Source organism: Oryzias latipes, chromosome 12 (assembly GCF_002234675.1).
Source record: "Oryzias latipes chromosome 12, ASM223467v1".
Taxonomy (NCBI): domain Eukaryota; kingdom Metazoa; phylum Chordata; class Actinopteri; order Beloniformes; family Adrianichthyidae; genus Oryzias; species Oryzias latipes.
In genome coordinates this window covers 5,968,815-5,993,201 of record NC_019870.2, presented here as the reverse complement: position 1 = coordinate 5,993,201, position 24,387 = coordinate 5,968,815, and the positions used below count along the sequence as shown (strand labels likewise).

The following is a 24,387-nucleotide window of genomic DNA, read 5'->3' as shown; positions in this document are numbered from 1 at the left end:
GTGATTTTATAAGGTAGTATTTTGCAAAGCTTTTCTAAGTCTCCCCAAGTATTCACAAAATTATCTCAAACGATTTTTGCTTTAGGTTGTTTAAAAGTGGAAAAATGTGAGATAACCTTGAGAGCAGTAGGCAATCTTTGGGTAAAATTTGACAATTTTTTTGTGTTTACTAAAGCAAATTTTATCCCAAATTGTAGCAATAGTTTTTGAGCTTCCATGGAATACCTGCTTATTATAACTTCAAATACAAATGAATCCTAGTTTATGTATTGTCTCTCAACTATAACCCTTTAACACCAGAGCTTTGGCGCCAGTCTTGACATCCTTTCAACAACAGTAGCTCTTCAATTGTTTGCACAATTAATGTAATTCCAGCGGCTTCTGAAACAGAGAAAAGCAGCTTTGCACTGATATGCAACACTTCACACTGGTAATACATTTCAAATCAGGGCAATAGAAACAGCCACTTTCCTCCACATCAGAATCAGCTGGTTCACGTTAATTGCGTAAACCTGGGGTGTCCAATTTCAGGCCTCAAGTTCTACATTTTTTCAGGCCAGTCTGCCGTTGAAGCTCCTAATTGGCTAAACATGTCTAATCCAGGTAATCAACAGCAGAAAAGGCAGGGTTTCTGGAAAACATGCAGGAGGCCGGCTCTCTGGGTCTGGATTTGGAAACCCCTGGCGTAAACGGTCGAAGAGCGACAGTGTGTCAAAGAGCGGTGTTAAATGGTTAAAGGTTATACAACATTGCACAGCTTCTACTCCCAGCAACTTGGAAACACAACATTAGAGTAAGCTACATACACTTCTTAAATACTTCCAGTAATTGTTAGGTATGGCAAAATTATATTCAATAAGTCCGATTTTACTTCAGGGGCCTCAAACTTTCCAAAGAAAGTTACAGTTTTTGCCCTTTTGATTTGTGTAAACTGAGGCAAAAAAAACAGAGACAGCCTTTTAAAAACATAATCAAGAGTCATTTGCAAAAGTTGTTTGTACTTGATCACACCAAAAAGATAAAACTACAAGATTTCCTGAATAAACTTTAAAATAACTTTTCAATTCCACTGTTTTAACCCAGAACTTAAGATGACAAAGGATGAAGAAACATTTAAATTTGGACTCTTCATCAACACCGTAAAAAAATTAAGTACCTAACTTAACTAAAAAAGCTTATTTGTGAAAAAAGAGTTAGCAGTTCAGGATTTGCTCAGTGATAACATGTATTTCTAAAACTCTGTTTCATTTTGGACTTTTCTAGACTTTTCTGTCCTCTCTGTGTCTGAGCCGGAGCTTGAGAGCCAAATCCATAATCCTGCGTCTGGCTTGGTACTGAGGCTGTAGTGAATCCCATTCTCCAAACCGACTATATGTACACACATATTTACAAAGCCACTGTAACTAAACTGGAGACTCCAGACGGTGACTCATCTCCGTTGACACGAGGAGGGGTGTCAGACAAGTGAATTAAGACCTTTTTCACAGATGGGGATTAACATTCTTCCCTTTTTTTTTTGCCCCATCCTTCTCGTCTTCCTGAAGTGAGGCCTAGCTCTCCAGGCGCATGCTTGACCTGGTGCTGAGGACATGGAGTAATTAAAGGCCTGTGCACTCACAGCACACCAGTTTGGCCTAGCCAGAGTCCATCTGGCCCTTAAGATTGGCTCTTTTGGTAGGTAGGATTGCTCTGGTGTCGTCTGTAGGCACCATCAGCTGTTCCACCTTGCATAGGTGTCCTACATCACTAAAAAATGGGATGGGTGTAATGTAAGTACAAGCCATAAAAGATATTGTGGCCAAAAATTAAAGTAAATTTTGATGTTTTGGCCTACCTGGCCTACGACCGAGAAATCAACCCGCTGCAGCGCTGTCAGCCTGACCCAGACCAGGCTGAGTGAGCCCTATGATGAAGAGGACCCTTTGGCACATATCATGAGGGTATGAGGATTTTTGTATTCTTCCTTTTTATTATTTTACCAGATTTTGCTCTAAACCTGAAATCAACAATTCAAAAGTTTTTTTTTTTTTTTTTTGATAATTAGAACAGATATGGCGTTTAGTTTTAAAAACGGAAAGCATTGATGATCATGTTTCATGCTCTGCTCTGTAGACACCACTCGAGAAGCGAGTTCCTCTGGGCAACACTGCTGCCTGAGTGGGCTCTGATCCTACGGGCGAGAACTGCTGGGTCAGGCATAGCGTCTCGGACTCGGTGATGCACGTGGGCCACCTGGGGCCTCAATAAAGGTTCCCGAGGGCCGGGGTAGTCCTTCGCCGGGAGAAGAAAGACAGAGCTCCAGAGTAGTTAAACGCAGCAACGTAGATCTTTGTGTAGGATCGTTGATGTATATTTACATATTCAGTATATATTTTGCTTATTTATCTTTTATGGTCGGCAGTCTACCATCACATCCTTCGTCAATGTAATGAGCACCCCTGATTTAGTGTGTCTAGATCAAAACCCCTTCAAGGAACCTGCATTTAAATATAGAACCCAATACAATAAAAAAAAACATAAATAATAAACTCATTTTCAGTGGATGCTTTAGGGACTGACCACATTTCATGAAATGCATACACATCAGTCAAAAACCAGTACTACCAAGCATTCATCTGCAGATCCACCATTCAACAGTTTCTATAATTTATGGCGTGTACTTTCCCTACATGATGACAGCTCGGATGTAACAATGACAGACTAAAGCTGCTGGTTTGTTACAATGTTGTTTTTATCTAATCCAAAGGATTTTTGGTGTTACCTTTGGAGTAAAAATAACACTTTTACCACATCAACAAACCTTTAGGACTTCACTGTGGTTATGAGTTTGCACTCATTTGTATTTAAAGTCTCCATTAAAATTCAGCTGCTGACTCATTGGCTTTACTGTACACAAATTATGTTTCCTGTTAATATTCATTATAAAACAAAATTACTTTTTCTATTAAAATTATGCACGTAGAAAAAACAAGAAGCCAAAATGGTACATGGTTTATGATAATTCATTTTGTTTCCACTAGGTGAACTGTGGCGCTATAATTCACATTAACTAAACACAAGAAGAAGATATTTGACTTCCTGTTCTTACAGTAGCATACATTAATGTAGCAAATATATTTAAATAACTTTGTATTTTGCCTTGTTCACTTTTTAAATTTAAGATTTAGATCAAATTAACAATTTATTTTTTCAAAAGTAATCCATGTGCTGCTTTACTCCATCTTTACCGAAGTTTGTTGCTGCAACAGCTCTTCAGGTATGTGAAGCTAGCAGACGAGCATGCTAGCGTAGCATCTTATATTTTTCTGTCCTATTTTGTCAACCATTGAATCTGTTTTCATCTATAAAATACTCAAGCAAGTGTTTAAGTATAAAACATAAATGTGTAATAAAAACAAAAAACTAACATATAAATACAAGAAATCTAATGATTTAGTGTTAAAGCATTTGCTTTTTATGTTTACCAAACTTTTAGTTTGAGTATTTATTTTGTTTCCCAAGTGTTTTATGTACAGACCTCACTAATTTATTTTTATCATGTTGTTTTTTTTCTTTAAAGACAATAGAAGCAAACGCTAGTGATCTGTATCAACATTATAGAGTCACAAAAAGTATATGAAATAAATCAGTGATTAACTTCACAGTATTACTCCAGGTTTCTTTTATTGAGCAGCTTTAGTCCAGGCATTTTGGATCACTAAACCAGTGACCTGGACCAAAAGGTGCACATGGAATAAACCGCAGGAGGAAAGAGTGAAGAGGGAAATTAACCCCTTCCTAATGAGGCTACGCTTTGAGATTCCTGCCCAGAAGCAACCGACTAGAATTTAGACAAACCTCAGCAAAACAAAAAAAAGTTCAGATTTGACACTTATTTGTTTATAGATTCATTAAAAAAAAATGCTAGAACAAAGTTTTCTTTTGAACTTGTATTATTTCCTCGGATCAACAAATGTATATTTTATGTACCCACATGAATTTCAGAAGCGAGGCGTTTACTGTACAGAATGGAATTTCATATTATATGCGGGCAGTAAGTAGGTAGCTAACCTACTCTGTGAACAATTTGTAAAGATTTTTACCATAAATAAAAGGGTACTTGAAAATCTAAGTTCATACATACCTGAAGTGATTGTACAAGTGGTAATACCATAAAGAACAGCTGTTTCCCTTTAATCCTACACGTAAAGCATATAATTATTCTTTAAAAGGTATGTTGAAATCAAAAACCTTTTACTGTAGTCCAACACTAAAAATTTAATTGATTTTTTTTTTTTTTTTTTTGGGATTGCTCAACCCTTAGTCACATGGACCCAAACAAGGCCATGAGTCGTACAAGAACTGCAGGTTTGTAGGTTCTCTGTGCCCCTAATGGCTCGTATAGTAATGAGCTGTTGCTCGCAATTTGGTGGTAGAAAAAATCACCACGACCATTTCTTGCTCTATGGGCTCACTGAGTGGTCTACCACCTTGATGTTTCATACGGTTCCACCTGCATGCCCTGTACAAATTTCCCTATTTTTTACCCACCGACAGCCCATATCCACCCGTATGGGCAGTTGTGACTAAGGCTTTAAGAAAGTTTCAATACAGTAAATCATCTACTTGCAGAATGGATTTCACTTAGGACATATAATACCGTATCCACTTCTTTGATGTGCCATAATTATTTAGCAACCAAAAAAATAAAAGTGCTGTTCTTTTTAGGAGTGAACATTTTCAATTGACATGCATAAACACCTTAAAACAATCCCAATAACAGAGCTTTTCATACTTGAACGTCTCTTATATACACTTAGCCCTTTAAAACAGCCTCTTATTGCTTTAACAGTGGGAATACCAGATGGTTTACTTCACTGTCTCCATGCTGAAGCTCAAACCAGTGAGATAAATCACTACAGCCGCCCACCCGAGTGCGATGGAAAATCTGAGTCAAGATTCCACAGCGTTCCTCTGAAAGCTTATATTAAAGCAGCAAAAGTACAGGAATAGACACTCGGAGTACAAATGCGATAGCTGTTATCTTCCTCTTTCAGCATTTCTCATTCCCGATTTTGTTTTCTTTCTCTCCATCTTCAACTGCTTTTATTTCATAACCACTTGCTGCTACTTTTCCTGAACTTTTTTTTTTTTTTTTTTTACTGCAGATCCAGTTAACTGGGTGACTTAAATGCATGATAAAGGAGGCCCTGCAGCTCTGACAGTCCTGTTGTTAACTCACTCAGCCAGCTTCACACGTAACCATTATGCCATCACTAACTCACCACTGACATGACAACAAGAACATAGAATCCTGGACGAAAAAAATACTTTTCCCAAAAATCAAAAACAATTCTGGACTGGTAGTTTAGGCCAATCAGGTTCTGCTGTGCTTTACTGATGTCCCGCACCTCCAAGGAGAAGATGAAACCAAACATGACCTGCTGTCTCACAAGAGATGAATTGGAGTGGGAGATTAGGAGGAAGGTACTTAGTGTGTCATGTGGAATGAGGAAAGCAGATAAGGAGACTTGGTGGAGGAATGAAAAAGTTCAGGAGTGTGGACTAAGTGTTAGAAGACATCACAAGCACGAGGAGATGCAGCACGAGGAGAAGGTGACAGCGGTCAAACAAAAGGCGGAAGAGGACTTGTATGACAGGTTGGACACAAAGGAGGGAGAGGTGGATCTGTACAGGTGAGACAGAGAAAAAGAGATGAAAGGATGTACAGGCATTCAGAAAGACCTAGGACTGGAAGGGAAATGTGTTAACAGGTTCCACAATTGTGATGAACAGATTGATTGAGAAATTTGAAGAGCTGATAGATGAGAAAAATGCTAGAGAGAAGAAGTGGAGGATGTTGTGGAGCTGGAAGTAAAGATCAGTAAGAATTAAAAGAGGAAGACATTGAAGAGGATGAAGAGTGGAGGTATGGAAGTGTTTAGGAGAGGTGGTAGTAGACGTTCTGACTGGGTTGTTGAACAAAATCTTGGAGAGAGTAAGAGGATATCTGAGGAATGGAGGAATCTTTAAGAAGAGAGACATGCAGAGTAAAATAAATTATAGCAGTATTAAGCTGATGAGTCACAATGAAGACATGGGAAAGAGTAGTGGAACCAGACAGGATGGTTTCATGTAGAGAAAGAAAACCACAAATGCAAAGTTTGCTTTGAAGAATTTTCTGGAGAATAACAGAGAAGGTGACAAGAAGCTGTATTGTGTCTTTGTCGATCTAAAGTTTATGACATGATACAGAGAGAGGAGCTTTGGTTTGTATGAGGAAGTCTGGAGTGGCAGAGAAGAAGGTTGGAGTTGTTCAAGACCTGTGAGACCTCAAAAAAATGCTGAGATGTGCTGTAGGTGTGATAGAGTAGTTCAGGATGGAAGTGGGACTGCACCAAGGATCATCTTATTGTTTGGTGTGGTGATGGACAGGCTGTGACAGAATAGGCAGACATGAATCTATGTGGATCACGATGTTTGCAGTTGACATCGTCATCTATAGGGACAGCAGAGACCAGGTGGAGTAACATCAAGATGGGTGGAGGTTAGCTCCAAACAGGAGGGGAATGAAGGGGTCAACAGAAAGACCAGAATGAGAGAAACTCAAGTGGAATGGGGAGGTTATAGGAAGCAGAGGTGAAGATGGGGAAGGACTTTGAGTACATAGGGTCAACAGTCAAGAATAAATGAGTGTGGAAAAGATGTAAAGAGGTGTGTGCAAGCAGGTTGGAATGGGTGGAGGAAGGTTTCAGAACTAGAAAGACCAGATTGAGATGGTTTGGACATGTTGCGAGGAGGGACAGTGATTATTGTTGATAAAAGAATGCTGAGGTTGAAGCCATCAGGAAGGGGTCTAGAAGAAGACCAAAGAGAAAGTCCATAGATGCAGCAAAGGAGGACATGAGGGGGGTTGGTGTGAGAAAGGAAGACACTGAAGACAGGATTTAATGGAACCAGATGCTGTAACAACCCCTAAAGGAAGCAACAAAAAGGCAAGGATGTTGATCTATAGTTCTTCAATGGCTAAAGTAAGGATTAAGAAAGAAAAACTCTGGTACTAATAAATGGAAAAAAATATTTAAAACCAAAAATATCAACAAAGTTAAGCATCCAGTCAAAATACCTCAGAACCAATACAGTACAAACTCGGGTCCCATTTACTGACAGGGGGGACACATGATTTGGGCCTCAGAGCAATACGAAGACCCTAACTCACAACAGTAGTGACAATATGGAAATATTGGAATGATTCATTGTCAGTGGGCAGTGAGCATCCACCATTATTTCCCCTTCATTTATGCTAGTTTCATCTGGTCTAAGATCCTTCTAGCAGGGTTGCCAAATAAAAGCCACTTTTTTTTTCAACCTAAAAGTAATCTATAAAAAAATCCCAAACCCAGCAAAAAACAAACCAAAAAAGTCAATCTAACTAAAAACAGCAAAAATGATCGCAGACCCATTAATCTAAACTATGTCCACCTGCAAAAAGCAGTTTTTGCCCTCAAATTCAAACTCCAAAACACCCAATCTGACAACGCTGCACTCAAGACCCACTGATGACACATAGTCCAAGATACTTTGACCCTCAATTGTAAAATGGTTTCATAATAACTAATACATTAGGGCACCATCCTGGTTTGACGTCAGTGAGTCAACATTAGGGCTGCACAATATGAGGAAAACTCGCAATTTGTGATATTAATGATCAGTATTGTAATGATGATATAACTTGGGATACGTGAACAAAAAGGCAAAACCACTAAATACATAATTTCAATTTCACTGCAACAGTTTAATTTAAATATGAGTCAACAAAACTGAAATTACACTTTAATTACACTTCAATTGACCCTTTACATGTATGGCGAACATCTAACACAAAAGGGCTCCATCCGATTGGTCAAATGCATAAAGGGATTTATTTGATTCGTTAAATATTTCAAACTGCTATAAGATTTTTGAGCACATTCAATATTACCATTTATTGCAATTTTCGCCAACTTTTGCGATATGTGTATTGTACGACTTGATGTCGTGATAACAATATATTTGCAATTTAATAAATAGCAAATTTATCGCAAACTGCAAACAAGTTTCAACTTGTTGTACCTTTTTTTTCTCTCACCAGCTAAGCTTTCCTCATTTATGTGTTCAACCTCAGTTTCCTGCTGGCAAATCTTCTACACTTCTCAGTGAACACAGAACACAGAAGGAATTGAATGAATGGAGCATGCCCTCTGCTCAGATCCTTCATGGAACAAATAAACCGCATCAGGCCACAAAGACTGACTGAAACAGCATTAGTGCAGCTGACGGTGTGTGAAAAAAAACACCACGTAAAAAATAATGAGAAATTTGACAACAAATACTGCTTTAAGACAACGTCTTTTCCAGGAATGCATTTTTCAGCAAGACAAGGCAGAGCAAAAGCACATTCTGAACATTGCATTATGTTCATTATGTTATGGCCGTGGAAGTAGTGGAAGAGGGTAGCAGACGGATTCTAATGCAAAAATAAAAAACAGTCATTAAAAATTCAAATACAAAGGTGTGAAATGTATCAACAAAAAAACTATTTTTAATTAACTACAAGAAGCTGTAGATGGGTTTTTAAAATATTTTAAATAACTTTAATAATTCAACAAATTTTAACTCATTGGCTGTCAATGTATCACTTTTTACTTAAACCATTTGTCTTTTATTGTTCTTAGTTTTATTGCTAATTATATTTATTGCCTTTAATGTTTTTCTTGCTTTATAAATTCTAAATAACAGCATTTCCTCTCACTTAATGTCATTTTGTTCCTTCATTTTTATTTGTTCAAGCATAAAAAGAAAACAAAAAATATTTTTAATAGATGTTTTTAAAGATTCATTTAGAAGTTGCCAAATTCATACAAATTTATTGTGAAGTAGAACAGGAGTAGATATAAGAATTATTTAGAAAAGTGAGATTTTGGAATTAAAACAAAAAAAAACAATAAAAAATAATAGTAATAATGAAATTGACGGTTTCTGTTGTGGTGGAAAAGTTTATCTCACAACACGTTGCGTTGCAGCAAAAGCATATTTAGCTAATAATCCATCTCCCGCTGACACTTGAACCAGCGTCATACTTGAGCAACATCCACCCTTTGGCTAAAAGGAACGTCACGAGCAAATAAATTATGAGCCTTCAGATTTGCCTGAATCAACTCCAATAAATCTTCAAAAGTGCTACCAACTTCATGTCCTGAGTCAAACTAATGACTTTACATCTACATTTCCTGCACAAAATCAGAAAACAAGAACTCTGATGAACACATCAGATCACAGTAAATAAAATTCTCAACATTTGTGATCATTTTTAAAGAAAAATCACTTTTGTGTGATATGTTTAACCATAAAAACTGATGTCCTACCTCTTGTCCCTGTAGGATTTCCCAGACCAAACCCTTTGTGGACTTTTTTTGTACTAAAGTTTCATCAAACCAGATAAAGGTGTCACTAAAGTTCAGCCCTTTTTCACTTGGATTGGACTTCAGTTTGCTTTTCATTTCACTTGTTCTCCAACCTTTCCAAACGGCCATTTTGTATCTAACTCTCATTGCGCTGTATTAACCTGACTGACCTTTTTCTGCTCTGATGGGTCAAAAGCTGTCTGCTTGTTTGGTCCACATCAAAGTTTAAAGTTGCTTTCATTCTTCTTAAAAGAGAAAACAAACTCTGGCATGGAATAAACATGCCAGTGTGAAAAGTGCCTTCTTTCGCACTTTAATGTCCCCCACCGAAGAAAATTGTGTGTTTTGAGTTTTGACATGTAAATGTGACATTTTTCCTTTCAATGGGAACTTATGTAACAAAAAAAAATTCATTTTCGCCTTTTTTTGAGTATTTCACCTTTTCATGGCAAAAATCGCTGTCAAACTGTCGCAAAGACGCTTGGTTTGAATAAATGAGCCTTTGTGATGTCACAACAGTGCTTTAAGTGCATCCAAGGCTGGATTTTGTTGTTTGCCGCAAGTATTTAAAATTAAACTTAAAGTTAAATTCCCAAATGTGTTTTCTGCATTTATGTTCTCTGTGACCGAGTGTGAAGGCTTGCTGTGACGCATCAACCAGAGAGCACACTGGACAAGCAGGGAGGGGCTTCTTTGTCTTTTTCTTTTTCTACTATTTACCAGCACATGTCAGCCACCTACAGTTGGAAGAGGCTTTGTGTAAAATAGCGAAGTGGTGGTTATCTCGTGAATCTTTCATATTTTTCCCAGCTGGGCACAAACTGCAATTTTTTAATTTTTTCCTCTGACCCATATTCGATAGCCACGCATTTTGTAGGCAGAGCCCAAAAACGGTCAAAGAAAATTGCATAACCATGCATAAACTATGGCGCTTTGAATGCAGAAGCCCAAAATGCATGTTTACATAAACTTTTCATCGGTAGCGGCCACTTAAACGCAAGTTGCCGAGGACGTGTTAAGCGTAACTTTACAGGTACAATTTTGGAAAAAGGTGGAATCTCTACTCTGACTGTCTAACATCTGATCCTTAGATTCAGCAGTGAGTGAATCTAGGATCGCTGAATAACAAACAGGAGAGTCACCACACTTAAGCATGACGAGATTTTTCTTAGAATAATTTAAAACTAGTGTAAATACAGACAGAGTCGGATATTGATGGACAACTGAAGAAAACAAGTTATTTTATTACCGTATTTAAAACTATTCTTGGTATGTCTGCTTCAATCAGCTACAGCAGGCAGAACCAAACATAGCAGATTTGATTAAATCTGAAAGCAGGACAGAGCTGATTGAAGCATATAAATTAAGATTATAAACTTGTATTTCGAATGGGTCAAAATAATGAAATAACAAGGATTCAATTCATTTTATCATGTTTTCTTTTTAAAAAATTGTCATTATGTGTGCAATTAACAGAATTTATAAATTTACAAACTACCTGACCTCAAAATATTGTAATTTTGTGGAATTGTTTTTCACACCAATCCTAAACCAGTCTCAGTGAATCTGGAAATAAACATTTTTTAGATAAATCAGTTATAAAGTAAATACTTTATATTCTTATAAATGCAAAGGACAAAAAGCTACTTTTGCTGAAGTAGCCATTAAAAAAAAAAACTAGTATATCGCTATTAGATACGTATCAATCTGTTGCTAATTTTAAGGTCTATGCACTAAATAATGCTTATCCAATGCAATAAAAGTATAAAATGATAACATACAACCAAGAAAATTACATACTTTACAAAACCAAACCATTCCCTACAAAATTAGCATTAGAAAAACTACTTCCAAAATAACATTATAAGGTTGCAGCTCAAAAGCATTTATCAAAACCATCATATCCAGTCAAATCTACTTGTCATTTAACAATGACAAAAAAAATAAAAAAGCACACAAAAAACCAACTAACAAAAGCTAATGAAAGTCAAATTGAAAAATACTTCTACATAGACTTACCAGCCACAGTAAGCATATGAAGCATAAATACTGGGTAGATTTTGAGACAAAGTGGAGCTTAGGTTTGCAGAGCTGCATTACAGGAAAGCCTAAAGGATATCTTGAGTGAAGCTGCTTTGGATCCACAAGAGAACGGTGGTGTCAGGACCAAAGCGTAATGCAAACTGTCAGGCATGATGATGATGATGATTGGGGCTTGTTTAGCAGGAACAAGGCCTCTTTCATTCCCTGAGTCAACCGTGAACTCTTTGCTTTGGCCAAAGTTAAAGGTCAGAGTTCCTGCAACAGGTCACTGATCCCCCAAGAAAACCATTAGACCTGAGACAAAACGGCTCAATAGGAAAAATCAGCTGTAATGACCCAATCCAAACTCCAAACTAACTAGACTGTCAGCAAACCGTAATCGGTCAAGGAATCCAAGTAAACCAAAAACAAGGTGGAAAACTATTTCTGCATTTTGGTTTGTTTATCTATATAAGGCTTGATTATCAATATATCTTGAACTCCAGTGAGTATAAGACTTCTTTGTGGCTAGTTATAGTTTTTTTTCTTTTCTTCCACAGTTGAGGCAGATGGAAGATGTCCCAGACATTTTAGTGGTTTGCCCCTCATGACTCATTTTCATTAAAGATATTACAAATTGCAGGCATTGGGACTTTCTGACTCACGGTGGAAAAACTTTATCGGAAAAGACATTCTTGCACGTGCCTCTTTCCACATCTTAATTTAACAGCAACAATTTCAAACTTTAAATGATCTTAATCTCCAAATTATAGCTGATCAAGCTATAAACTCAACCAAATACTTGGTTAGTAACCATGTATTTGGTACATCAGAAACAGGTGACGGGATGCAAAAGATTTTCAACAAAAGAACATGTTTGTGGTGCTAAGGCCAGGAAGTTGTGATGTAGAGATCAAAAAAGACTGGATGGCAACGGACAACCACAGGTGTATAAAATAAGGACGAACTTTGTGATCACTCACTGGTTGCTAATGGGCCTAATTAAATCCAGTTTTTTTGGTTCCGTTCATTGCCATTTGGACTAAAAATGATGCCACCCTCACTTTTGCCAAAATGAGCAAAAACAGCAACAACAAAAATATATATATTACAGTGGTCCCTCGTTTATCGCAGGAGTTTTGATCTAAAACGATGCGATAGGTGAAATCTGCAGAATCGGATTAAAGAAATTTCAAGGGTGTAAGATGCCTTACTACACACTTTATAGACTTTTCTCAGACAGAACATTTCTACACTTTTATCTCGTTTAAACTTGAAATTTCAAAATTTTGTAGAAAAATGTTGATTATGATTGAATTAAAAAAAAACAGCATGGGATTGAACATTTCTGCAAATTTGTCAAACTAAATGCACTTTCTACCAGACACATGGCATTGGGGAGATTGGTTGACAATGGTCAACAGCCAATCAGGACGCAGAACACAATGCGCCATTAAAAAAAAGTTAAGTGCATTAATAAAATGTGTGACAGCAAGACAGTGCATGGTGAATCAGGGTATGGTGAGGGACCATTGTATTCTATCACCAATACAAAGTTTCTCATTTCTCCATAAACCTTTTGAATAGACAAAAACTTTTACATTTTATTTCTATCCTTCAAGTTTTTGGGCTTATTGCATCACCTAATAAAATAAAAAATAGAACCCACATGACAACAGTAACATTTCTTGACCGACCAAAGGGAATTGTATTTCCCTCTCAAGAATAAAAAATGCTTACGCTCAGTGTTTCTGCCACCAAAGCTGTGGCTAAGCTCTGGCTGGAGATGGGGGGATTGGGGTTGGAAAGGATGAGTCATGCATTGCTCTCTATGCTCAATGAATATAATACCCCAATACAGAGAAGCGTATTGTAAGCCTAGACCAGACAGAACTCGTCACTTTGCTGTGCCTGAAATGGTGCAAGAAACATGACAAAAGTTACTAAAGTCTCCAAAAAGCAAAACATGCTAAAGCTGCTTTTCTGAAGGAGTAGATTTACCCATGATTCACTTGTAACCTGAAATGATCTTCCAATGAACCCGTTCTGCAGCTGGTTTCTAACCAAGCACACTGTGAGTACAGGGCACCATTGAGAAGCTCTAAACAATCATTTGACCTAACATTAGTCTGGAAAAAAGAATAGACAAGCAACAGTTCAGGATACAGTAAATAATGCCCAACTTGTGCGGTACAAAGCATCTCCTTAACTGTGACACCAGGTCAAAAACTTGTGGTGCCTTTTTTGTTTTATCTGCTGTGTTATTATCGGGCATTAGAGCTGATTTGCAGCATCCGTTGCACAAAGCCTGCATTTACTGCCTGCAGTGGCACATGGGTTGCAGGGTCACTGCTTGTCTCTGCAGCCCAGATTCCTTCCTCAGCGCCACAGCAATAAGCACAAACAAAAATAAAGTCAAGTCACTTTTTTTTTTATGCTTTTGTGCTTATCTGATTGAGACATGCATGACCCCTGGATGGATTCATGAACCTCACAAAGAAACAACAGCCTTTCATTTCAAGTTGTAGGTCCCACAGAAAGATGATTCACTAGTAGGAACTAAACCAACTGGTTTCTACCAAGTACCGGTAGTTGCATTACTTTTTCATTGGAAATGGAAACTTTCTGCCATTTGAATCCCTCTCATAGGGAAGAAGACCATAAAATAACTAATTAATGACAAACTTCAGTTTCTTACAATTCCCAGGAAAAGTACAAAGCCTACAAATGACATGCATCTTTAAAAACCAACGTCTATTGTCTTCAAGATGAGTTCTTCAGATATACAGACGCTGAGGAAGAAAACCAGCTGGGGACATGCTGTTCTCGACCTTTAACCCTGTCATAAAGTGAGCCCTCATAAACAAAAAGAACCTTTTAATGACCCTGGATGTACATGTGCAAACCTGGCTGGGACAAAAAGCCAAAGGCTATTACAATCGCCTCCATAGGTCTGCAGATGTTGTTTGATAGGAAATTTTCTTGAAAGCTACCAGAGGATGGTGCATTTTCTCCCGAACAGAGTGGGGGGAAAAAGCAGCAGTACTTTTTCATGGTCCCCTGTTTCAGCAAGAATGGGAGAAAACATCTGGAAGACATTTTTTTTTCTTTTTGCCTTTTTGGAGAGCTGCGCAGACAGCACAATAGAACTTATTGAGTCCAGATGGGAAAAAATTCAGTTAAAGAGCAAAGTCTTCTTCTGTTTATCCCTTTAAAACTTGCATTAGGAAAATACAAATATAAGCTCACAACATTATTCCAACAATAATCCAAAGATTTGGATTCTTGAGGGAAAAACCCTCTTCTTCAACAGTGCTCATCAATAGCAGCTTTGGTGAAAGTCCACACTTGTTTTCATTAGTTGAAAGCATTTAAAGAATGTTTATTTGGCCCAATGTGTGAAAAACTCAAATGCTAAAAAACCATTGAAACAGAATATCGATTAATTAATGCAATTGATTCACAACGAAAAGAAATGCAGCCCATCGTTGATAAGAACAAGCAACAAAAAAATAAAAAGGTCAAAAAAATCAAAATCACTTTCATATCGCTGCAACCAGTTTGATCCAACTTCAAGCTGAATGAACTAAATACCCATATAGTATATTGTAGCCAAAATTAATTGTACAAACGAAAAATAGAAGTTTAAAATCCTGACCACTTTTGTTAAAGTACAATCACATACTCCTTTTCTTTTCCACTTAAAGTTACAAGAAATAAATTCCTCCCCAGAGGCAGTAAAACTGTAAACCTGACAAACAAACTGAATGTCCTGACCTTCACCTGTGAACTCTGACCCCTTTTTTCATTTTTGACTGTGTCCCCACTACAATAACACCTTTAACCTTTCCCAATAATTCAATTAAATACACAGGAATTTAATCAGAATCCATCAAAAACAAACTCATGTATCATTCAAGGATAGTCCAGGTTGTTACCGTAAAAGATTGTAAAATTGTTATACACCATGATGTCTATTATTGCCTGTATTCGCAGTGCAAGCCACCTAGCAAACTTTTTAGAATTTTTTTTTTTTTAGTATAAAGGTATCATAAAACAACCTAATTATAATTTTAAATAGTAATAATTATTTAATGTAAATAAACAATTATTTTCAAACACATGGGAACAATCCCAAGAGAGAGGCTAACAAAGCTAAGCTAGCTGTTTCTGAAGTTAGCTTAGCTTAATGCCAAACTCATTTGAATTGTGATTTTTATAAACTAAAACCTGAAAACGACTGTAGTTTGATCATATCTGGTTAGTTATATGTGATGGAAAGAAACTGTTGCAATTCAGAGTTATCTAATAGTCAAATTTCAAAATTTACCAACTATGTAACAAACACAAAGTATTTACAGTACAGTATTACTTTATTATGACTTCATAAGATGCAGTGAACTGTGCAGTTACTCTAAATAATTCAAGCAAACAGTTAGGTTGGCCCAAAATTCTAAAGACTCGTTTTTATCTGACATAATGTCTGATAGTTTTAATTCCTGCAGTAAAAAAATTGTTTTTTTCTTCTTAAGGGAAAAAAAAAATGATCTAGGTCTGAAAATAATTGTCTACTGCATGCCAAATGACCAAAAAGGGTGAGTTAACTCAAATGTTATTTACAGGATAATGACTTTTACACACATCTCACGGGTATCTGGCATGCTGCTTGCATTCAATCATCAAGTATTTCCCATTGGCATGTGTCAGGTGTTAGGTTTCAGGAAGTGTATCAAGACCCTTGAGGAACCCGTACATGAGTCTGGTTCCTCTGTCAGTTTTAAGAGATGATTAAATCCAGCCTCCAGCATCAAAATGACTCCAGTGAACATCCCACCAAGTCTAAACACAAACTCCTCCTCTTTTAGTCTAGAAAAGGTCACTCCAATTCACCCAAAAGGAGATAAAGCTGAAGTAATCGTCTTTTTTCTAGGAAAGAATGTCTCATTTTTGTGATAAAAGCACCTTCTCGGTGCAGAAGGTTGAGCATTTTCAGTTCCACTATCTGTCTAAAACAGAAAGAAGAAACCACCTGTTCACCTTAGAGTTGACCTCCAACCAGCCAGCCTAAAGGTGCTAATAATACAAAAGTCCTCCCGATAACTTCTAGACCTCCTGCTCCCCAGGGAGAAAAAGCACAGAAACATTTTTAGGTTCTTGACGTGAGTTTTCTGAAACTTCTGTTTGATGGAGCTTAAGCACAGGCCTGAAGGTTCTTGGACTCCTTCAGGCGGCTCCACCCTGCCACTTCAGAGGAGCTTCAGTCCCTCCCTTTCTATGAAAACTGCACTCATCCTTCTCATCTGTTCTAAAAAACAAAGGGACACTATACAGTTCTCTGTTGTCTGTCAGAGCAATAAAGCCTATTTTCATGGTGCCGGTCTGTAAAGTGTCTTTGAGAAGTCAGAAATAAACTTTATTAGAAAAACTTAACAAAAACTTGTTTAAAAAAATGTGAATTTTGGACAAATTATCTTCAATGAACTCATTTTGAGGGAACAAAACCTTTGCAGAGGCTTATGAAAAAAAAGAGAGGAAGAGAGGTGGAAGTTGGCAACTCCAACCCTCACCTTTAAATATTTCCCTAAACAGAAAAGAAAATTACATCTACTCTAAAAGAAGTTTAAAAGTTTCTAAGCTGCATGCATCAAAGGCCACATTAAACTATAGAGGAATGGGGGAGAGGAGACGTCATCCAAACTCTGCAGCGCAGCGCTCCTCTCACCCCTCATCACTGTGCCGCCGCGTCTTACCTGAACTTGCACGCGACGTGACAAAAAGCAGAATCACCGCTATAGTGATTTGAGCGTCCCTTATCCTCCTTTTAACTTTCCATCTTATATGGGTATCCATGACCGCCAAGCGCCGTGCACGGCAAGTGCGCTTTCAACTTGGAGCGACTAATTATAAGACTTGCAACAACTTCTGCTGATTTGGACAAAAAAAGTTAGAAGTCAAAAGTCCCACAGAAGAGAAAAAAAGGGGGGGAAGGGGGGTGAGTGGATATTTCTCAAGCAGCCATAGGGGTTTGTTGGTGTGGGGTTCCTCCAGCTGGCTGACGGATGCGCGCCGTCTGTCCCGCACTGCTCCTCTGCGCTCTGCTCCTCTGAACTGCCCCGCACCTCTGCGCCTCCCAGCTCAAATCTTCCCCCCTTTGCCTTCTTGTCGTCACGCAGCAGGCAAGTCAGCGGGGCAACACGCAGGGGAAAAAAAAGGAAAGAGTCTATCCCCCCTTCAAAAACCACTTGGGCTGTCACTCACCCCGCAGACAGGAAACCCGGACAAATCAGAGGAGTCCCTTTAATAGAGGCGGGTCTGCTTTTGGCCGGAGGAGGGAGGAAAAAGTTGAGAGGAAAAGTTTCACGCCTACAATTCCTGCGCTGGGAATTCTTCTCCAAGAGCAAAAGTTTTTGTTTTCTTTGTCTCTCATATATTCATAGTGGTATAAACAAAAAACTTTTTACTACAAAAAAATATAATTTATGGCAAGAATCCAAAGTTTTTCAACCTTTTTAAGTTTGAAGACAGTTTTTGTCTCTCACTCTGACTTAGGAACACATTTATCACCTCATGACTGATTTAAAAAAAAAAAAAGAATCCAAAAAAAATCTTTAAACAAACAAATATATTTTATAAAAAACTAGTTTTCTTTTATTTTCCACTTTTTCTTCATCCGGCCTTCTGTAATACAATATAGAACAACATTATTGAATAAGAACTTCATAATTATTTCATGTCTTGATGAAGTAATTATGAAGTTCTTATTCAACGTCTTGCTTCATGGTTAAAAAAACAAAACTGTCTTTTCGCTACTTAAATAATAATTTATGTCAAGAATCCAAAGTTTTTTTAACTTGTTGAAGTTGAGCGGTAAACATCTTTTTGGCATTCACTCCAATTTTCAAACAAATGTATCACCTCATGACAAAAACTGATAAAATATAATATTTCAATGTATAATATAGACTCAAAATTTCTTTTAACATATGTATATATATATAATTTTCTTTTGTTCTACCCTCTTTTCCCATGTATCCGGGGTCTTTACATGGAATAACAATATTTTCTGTCATTTTTAATAATGACTTAATTTTCTTGTGTCCTCCTTGCCAGAACTCCCCTGAAAAGGAGATTCTTTATCACATGGGTAAATAAAGGTTAAATAAAAAAAATGTTAAAAAAAAAAGATTAAATATACTAAAATAATATAATTTTAAACAAAAATAATGATGAAACATTGCCTTTAAACAAACAAATATTTGTGCAAATTTTAACTTAAACCTCCAAGCATACTTTCACTTTGTTTTCTGTTCCTTCCCATCTCAGTGTCTTCTGTAATAAGTACAATAATAATATTGGATGTAATTTTTTAAAATGACTTCACAATGACTTTGTGAAGATGTTCAAATTAGTAAAGACAAACGGAACTGTCTTTTAACTACAAAAATTAGCTTTGAAGTCTAGAATCCACATTTTTTGCAACTTTTTTACCTTTGAAGACACATTTTTTGGGTTTAAACTTTGACCTATTTATTTACAAATTCATCACCTCATCACTAAATATGATTTTAAAAAAGTATTGTTTTCAACAAAAATAAGACCAAAAATTGCTTTCAACAAAGAATTTTTTGTAAATATTGTTTTAAACCCAGCTGCATACTTTTCTTATCATCTGTAATATATGGAATAACAATATATTCTGTCATTTTTTTTAAATTACTCTATTTGGATTAAAAAAAGACTACCTTTATAAGACCAACTTGAACAAAAGTATAAATATTTCACAGTATGCATTAATCCATTTACACCAGAGTTTAAGCTCCATTGTTGACATGCTGTCGACTCCCATAACAGCTTTACCATTTTTGCAATTAACGTATTTCCAAAGCGGAGAAAAGCAGCTTTGTGCTGATATGCAACACTTCACGATAGCCACTTATCTCCACGCTGGTAAAAAAATTACAATACGTCAAAGAGTCTGTGTTAAGGTAAGGACTAAACGAGTAGTCTTCTTAAAAAAGAACTTTTTGTGTGCAGTGGTTTAACTCTTGATCCCTCAGCTGCAACTAACTGTCCTCCATATATAAAAAAAACTAAAAGTTTGAATGAAAAGCAAAGCAATTTGTCTGAGTTGACCACTCCAGGATTTAACTTCAACTGTGTGGTCAAATAAAATGGTCAAATTATGGGCCATGCCCTGTGATTGAGGTGGATCTGTGTTTCACCGCAGTGAAATCCCACAGTCGACTCCTTTTTGGGGCTTAGGTACTTTCTTTATTTGTCCTCTACCCAAAAGACATGTTGACTTATCTGAGGTTAGAATGGTGATGATTTTGGTGTGAAAGAAACCTCCATGGCAGTGTGTTGACCACAAGTCCTCAATGACCAGAGTTGTCCAACTTGATTCTCTGAAAAATCTTTCTACCTGCTGCTAATATTCTGGATTAGGTTTGTTTGACCCATATATTCCTGCTAGCGGAGGGGTAGTTAGAAAACAAACATGGGGGTTGACCCGTGCAGGTTTGTGGGTTGTCCGGGCCCATAGAGGGTCGTAGAGCGGAGCGGCTACACCTTAAGGACAGTCGTTGGTAATGTGGGAGTACTGGCCCCTTGCTGACGCTCAAATTCTGCACGCATGGGGAGCATAGGTATGCCCACAGGATCGCCCACACAAAGTATACGGATGCTGCAGTCTTTGGGTCTGTCCTTTGGGTAGTATCTCAAGGGGGCGCAGGTGTGAATTGCAGTTCCCTTGAGACTTGTGCAGGCACCTCAATGGAGGTCATAAAATTAGACCATACTAGTGTATTGTGACGTATTGATAAAGCTAAAATCCTCCTATGACGTATGGGTGATGCTGTTGTACGATGTCCTCACACCATAGGGGTGTCAAATTCCGGGCCTCGAGGGCCAGCCTCCTGCTTGTTTTCCAAAAATCCTGCCTTATCTGCTGCTGATTACCTGGATCAGGTGTGTTTAGCCAAAAGGAGCTTTGATGTCAGGCTGGTTGGAAAACATGTTGGACACTGGCCCTCGAGGCATGGATTCTGATACCCCTGCCACACTCTACGCATTGGAAAAGCTGCCCGTACAGCTAGATAGGAGCCGTCTGTGGGTAGAAAAAATGGCCAAACCTGTCCGGGGTACGCAAGGAGCGTGCATTCATCAGGTGAACAGCACTCGTTGGCTCCTTGTGCAGTCTGCAGGATTTTTTCTAGGGGGGTGTGGCCAAAAAAAAGAAGAAAAGGAACCAAACGACATGCCTCCATGTCACTTACTTTATCCTCACTTAGCCTTGTGTGTTTTTTAAAGTGTTCACTTTGACCTGCCACCCACATAATTTTAGGAAAAAAATGTACATCAACAGTTATGCTCAAAGGGCTCACGGAACAGTCTATGACCTGCGTGTTCCGTACAGGTTTGCCCATATTTCAGCCCCTGTCTAGTGGAAAGGGGAGTTGTGACTAAGCCATAAGCTGAATCTGACATGTAAATGTGCATCGTGTCTGCGTTCCAGCCTGTTGTTTGGTAAGAAGCTTCGAATTGTTCAAACATGCATCTTAGGTCTTTTTTGAACTTTTTAACAATAACCAATGATTTCTTTGCTCAGATCAAAGCCCTCAGTGTTGGGACGAGAAGAAATTACAGAACACAGCTGATGCGTCGGTTTGACTTTAACCATGGCGTTCTAAGAGAAATGTTTAAATAAAAGAAAGTCCAGCTAAACAGTCACTGGGCTGCTTTACACTCAGGTTTCACTTTAATGCAGTGGAAGATTTTAGTGAGCCGGATAAAGATCTAAAGCACCAGCTTTTTATTTTGAAATCAGGGTGAAAGGATAATTGATTCAGACAGCCGTCTGAAACAAAATTGTTCCCCTTTTCATATTTTGAAAACTTTTTTGGTTTGTGGTGCCCACTTGACCAAGTTATATGTGAAGACACATTCATATTTATTTGTTTTATATTAATCTCCAGCCATTTCCAGCAGATGAACCCAGTGCCTTCCCATTCAGCTGCACACTGTTGTTGTTCTGCATAGTTAGAGCTTGTTTGGCACGAGCCGCCCGTGGCAAGACACCACATTTTCCATCTCGAAATGTGTGATGGTCTCTTGTGCCAGATTTTTCCCATCGCAAACGGCTTCACGGTGTGGCATTCCTCAGAGAGGAAAACTTTAAGATCACATGTTAAACACGTGCGATGAGACAGAACCATGTCTGTCATCAGACATTAGGGGGAAAAAAATTATGTTCAATAAGACACTCTCCCTTACCTGAACTCAGCTGCCACTCATCTCCTCCAAAGTTTTGGAAAAAACTGTGCGAGTACATATTTCCCCTTGTAAAATAGGCCAGAATTAAAATGACTGATGCTAGGCGTGAATGGACCAGAGGGCAAAACCCAATGGAACAGAAGAAACACACTGTGGTGCACAGACTCTGAGGACTTGCAGAAACATGCAGATAAAAGAGAAACAGGTAGATTTTGAATTACAGTCAATGCTAAAGGGAATCCAGATCCACCCCTCAGTTAAAGAAAGAAAATGCCACAATGCTCACTGAAATGACTTGAAATGTTCAAAAGTATCAATAAATTAAAATTTATTGAAAATTAAATAATCAAAATCAGCCATTACTTTTGGGCTGTTGATTAACAGAATTATTTTAAAAAACAAACTAATGAAATAGGGCTGGACAAAAATGATGGTACCCATAACTTAATATTTTGTTGCACAACCCTTTTTAGGCAATCCCAGAAGGCTCATTGACAATTACAGAAACTGTTTAATTGCAGCGTTTGCCTATATATATAAATATATTTGTATATATATAAAAAAAAAAACGCCCCTCTCACCCTCCGCGGGTGGTTTCTCCTCTAAGCTCGGGTCCTCTACCAGAGGCCTGGGAGCTTGAGGGTCCTGCGCAGTATCTTAGCTGTTCCTAGCACTGCGCTTTTCTGGACTGAGAGGTCTGAGGTCTTTCCAGGTATCTGTTGTAGCCACTCCTCCAGCTAGGGGGTTGCTGCCCCGAGTGCTCCAATTACCACAGGCACCACTGTCACCTTCACTTTCCATGCTTTCTCCAGTTCTTCTCTGAGTCCCTGGTATTTCTCCAGTTTCTCATGTTCCTTCTTCCTGATGTTCCCATCGCTTGGCACTGCCACATCCACCACAACGGCTTTCCTCTGTTCTTTATCCACCACTACAATGTCTGGTTGGTTCGCCATTACCATCCTATCAGTCTGGATCTGGAAGTCCCACAGGATCTTTGCCCTCTCATTCTCTACCAACTTCGGAGGTGTTTCCCATTTTGATCTTGGGGTTTCCAGTTCATATTCTGCACACATGTTCCTGTATATTATTCCAGCCACTTGATTGTGGCGCTCCATGTATGCTTTCCCTGCCAGCATCTTACACCCTGCAGCTATGTGCTGGATTGTTTCAGGCGCTTCTTTGCACAGCCTACACCTTGGGTCTTGTTTGGTGTGGTAGATCTGAGCCTCTATTGCTCTGGTGCTCAGGGCTTGTTCCAGAGCTGCCAGGATGAGCGCTTCAGTACTGTCCTGTAGGCCAGCCCTTTCTAGCCATTGGTAGGACTTCTTGATATCAGCCACTTCAGTTATGGTCCGGTGGTACATCCCATGCAGGAGTTTGTCCTCCCATGAGGATCTGTCCTCCAGCACTGTATCCTCTGCTCTCCATTGAGACATTCATTGAGCACACTGTCAGTTGGGGCCTTGAGCTTGATGTACTCATGGATCTTGGATGTTTCATCCTGGATAGTGGCTTCTACGCTCACTAGTCCTCGGCCTCCTTCCTTGCGGCTAGCATACAGTCTCAGGGTGCTGGATTTGGGATGGAACCCTCCATGCATGGTGAGGAGCTTTCATGTTTTAACATCCGTGGTCTGTATCTCTTCCTTTGGCCATCTTATTATTCCTGCAGGGTATCTGATAACTGGCAGTGCGTAGCTGTTTATTGCCCGGGTCTTATTTTTGCCATTGAGCTGGCTTTTCAGGACTTGCCTTACTCGTTGGAGGTATTTAGCTGTTGCAGCTTTCCTTGTTGCCTGCTCCAGGTTGCCATTTGCCTGCGGAATTCCAAGGTACTTGTAACTGTCCTCGATGTCTGCTATTGTTCCTTCTGGGAGTGAAACCCCTCCTGTGTGGACTACCTTGCCTCTCTTTGTCACCATCCGGCTGCATTTCTCGAGCCCGAATGACATCCCAATGTCAGTACTGTAGATCCTGGTGGTGTGGATCAGGGAGTCAATGTCACGCTCGCTCTTAGCATATAGCTTGATGTCATCCATGTAGAGGAAGTGACTGATGTTGGCCCCATTTCTGAGTCGGTATCCATAGCCAGTCTTGGTGATTATTTGACTGAGGGGGTTGAGACCTATGCAGAACAGCAGTGGGGACAGAGCATCACCTTGGTATATCCCACATTTGATGGACACTTGTGCAAGTGGCTTCCCATTGGCTTCAAGGGTGGTTTTCCACAGCATTCATTGAGTTTCCTATGAAGGCTCTTAGAGTCCTGTTGATGTTGTACAGCTCCAAGCATTCAGTGATCCATGTGTGTGGCATCGAGTCATATGCCTTCTTGTAATCAATCCAGGCTGTGCAGAGGTTGGTGTGTCGTGACTTGCAGTCTTGAGCGACTGTTCTGTCGACCAGGAGTTGGTGTTTGGCTCCTCTGGAGTCTCTACCAATGCCCTTCTGTGTGTTACTCATGAATTGATCCATGTGCCTATTTATCTTGGTTGCAATGATGCCTGACATGATATTCCATGTTGTGGACAGACAGGTTATTGGCCGGTAGTTGGATGGGACTGCACCCTTGGAGGGATCCTTCTGGATCAGGATCGTTCGCCCTTCTGTTAGCCATTCGGGGTGAGTCCCATCTCTTAGCAGCTGGTTCATTTGTGCTGCCAGGCGCTCGT

The 24,387-nt window shown here is 38.7% G+C and overlaps 1 protein-coding gene across 2 annotated transcripts in view; it reads right to left on the bottom strand.

Annotated features, from left to right (window-relative positions):
- LOC101155530 (collagen alpha-1(V) chain) overlaps window positions 1–17,642 on the bottom strand; it is an 87,607-nt gene extending 69,965 nt beyond the window's left edge. Inside the window, exon 1 of one of the 2 annotated variants that reach the window (XM_011481505.3) lies at window positions 17,195–17,642. In XM_011481505.3, the coding sequence (XP_011479807.1) occupies window positions 17,195–17,294 (100 nt within the window). In that variant the 5' untranslated portion in view covers window positions 17,295–17,642. The remainder of the gene's footprint in view (window positions 1–17,194) is intronic. The other variant, XM_011481504.3, reaches the window with a different exon arrangement.
- Between the last annotated feature and the right edge of the window lie 6,745 nt (window positions 17,643–24,387).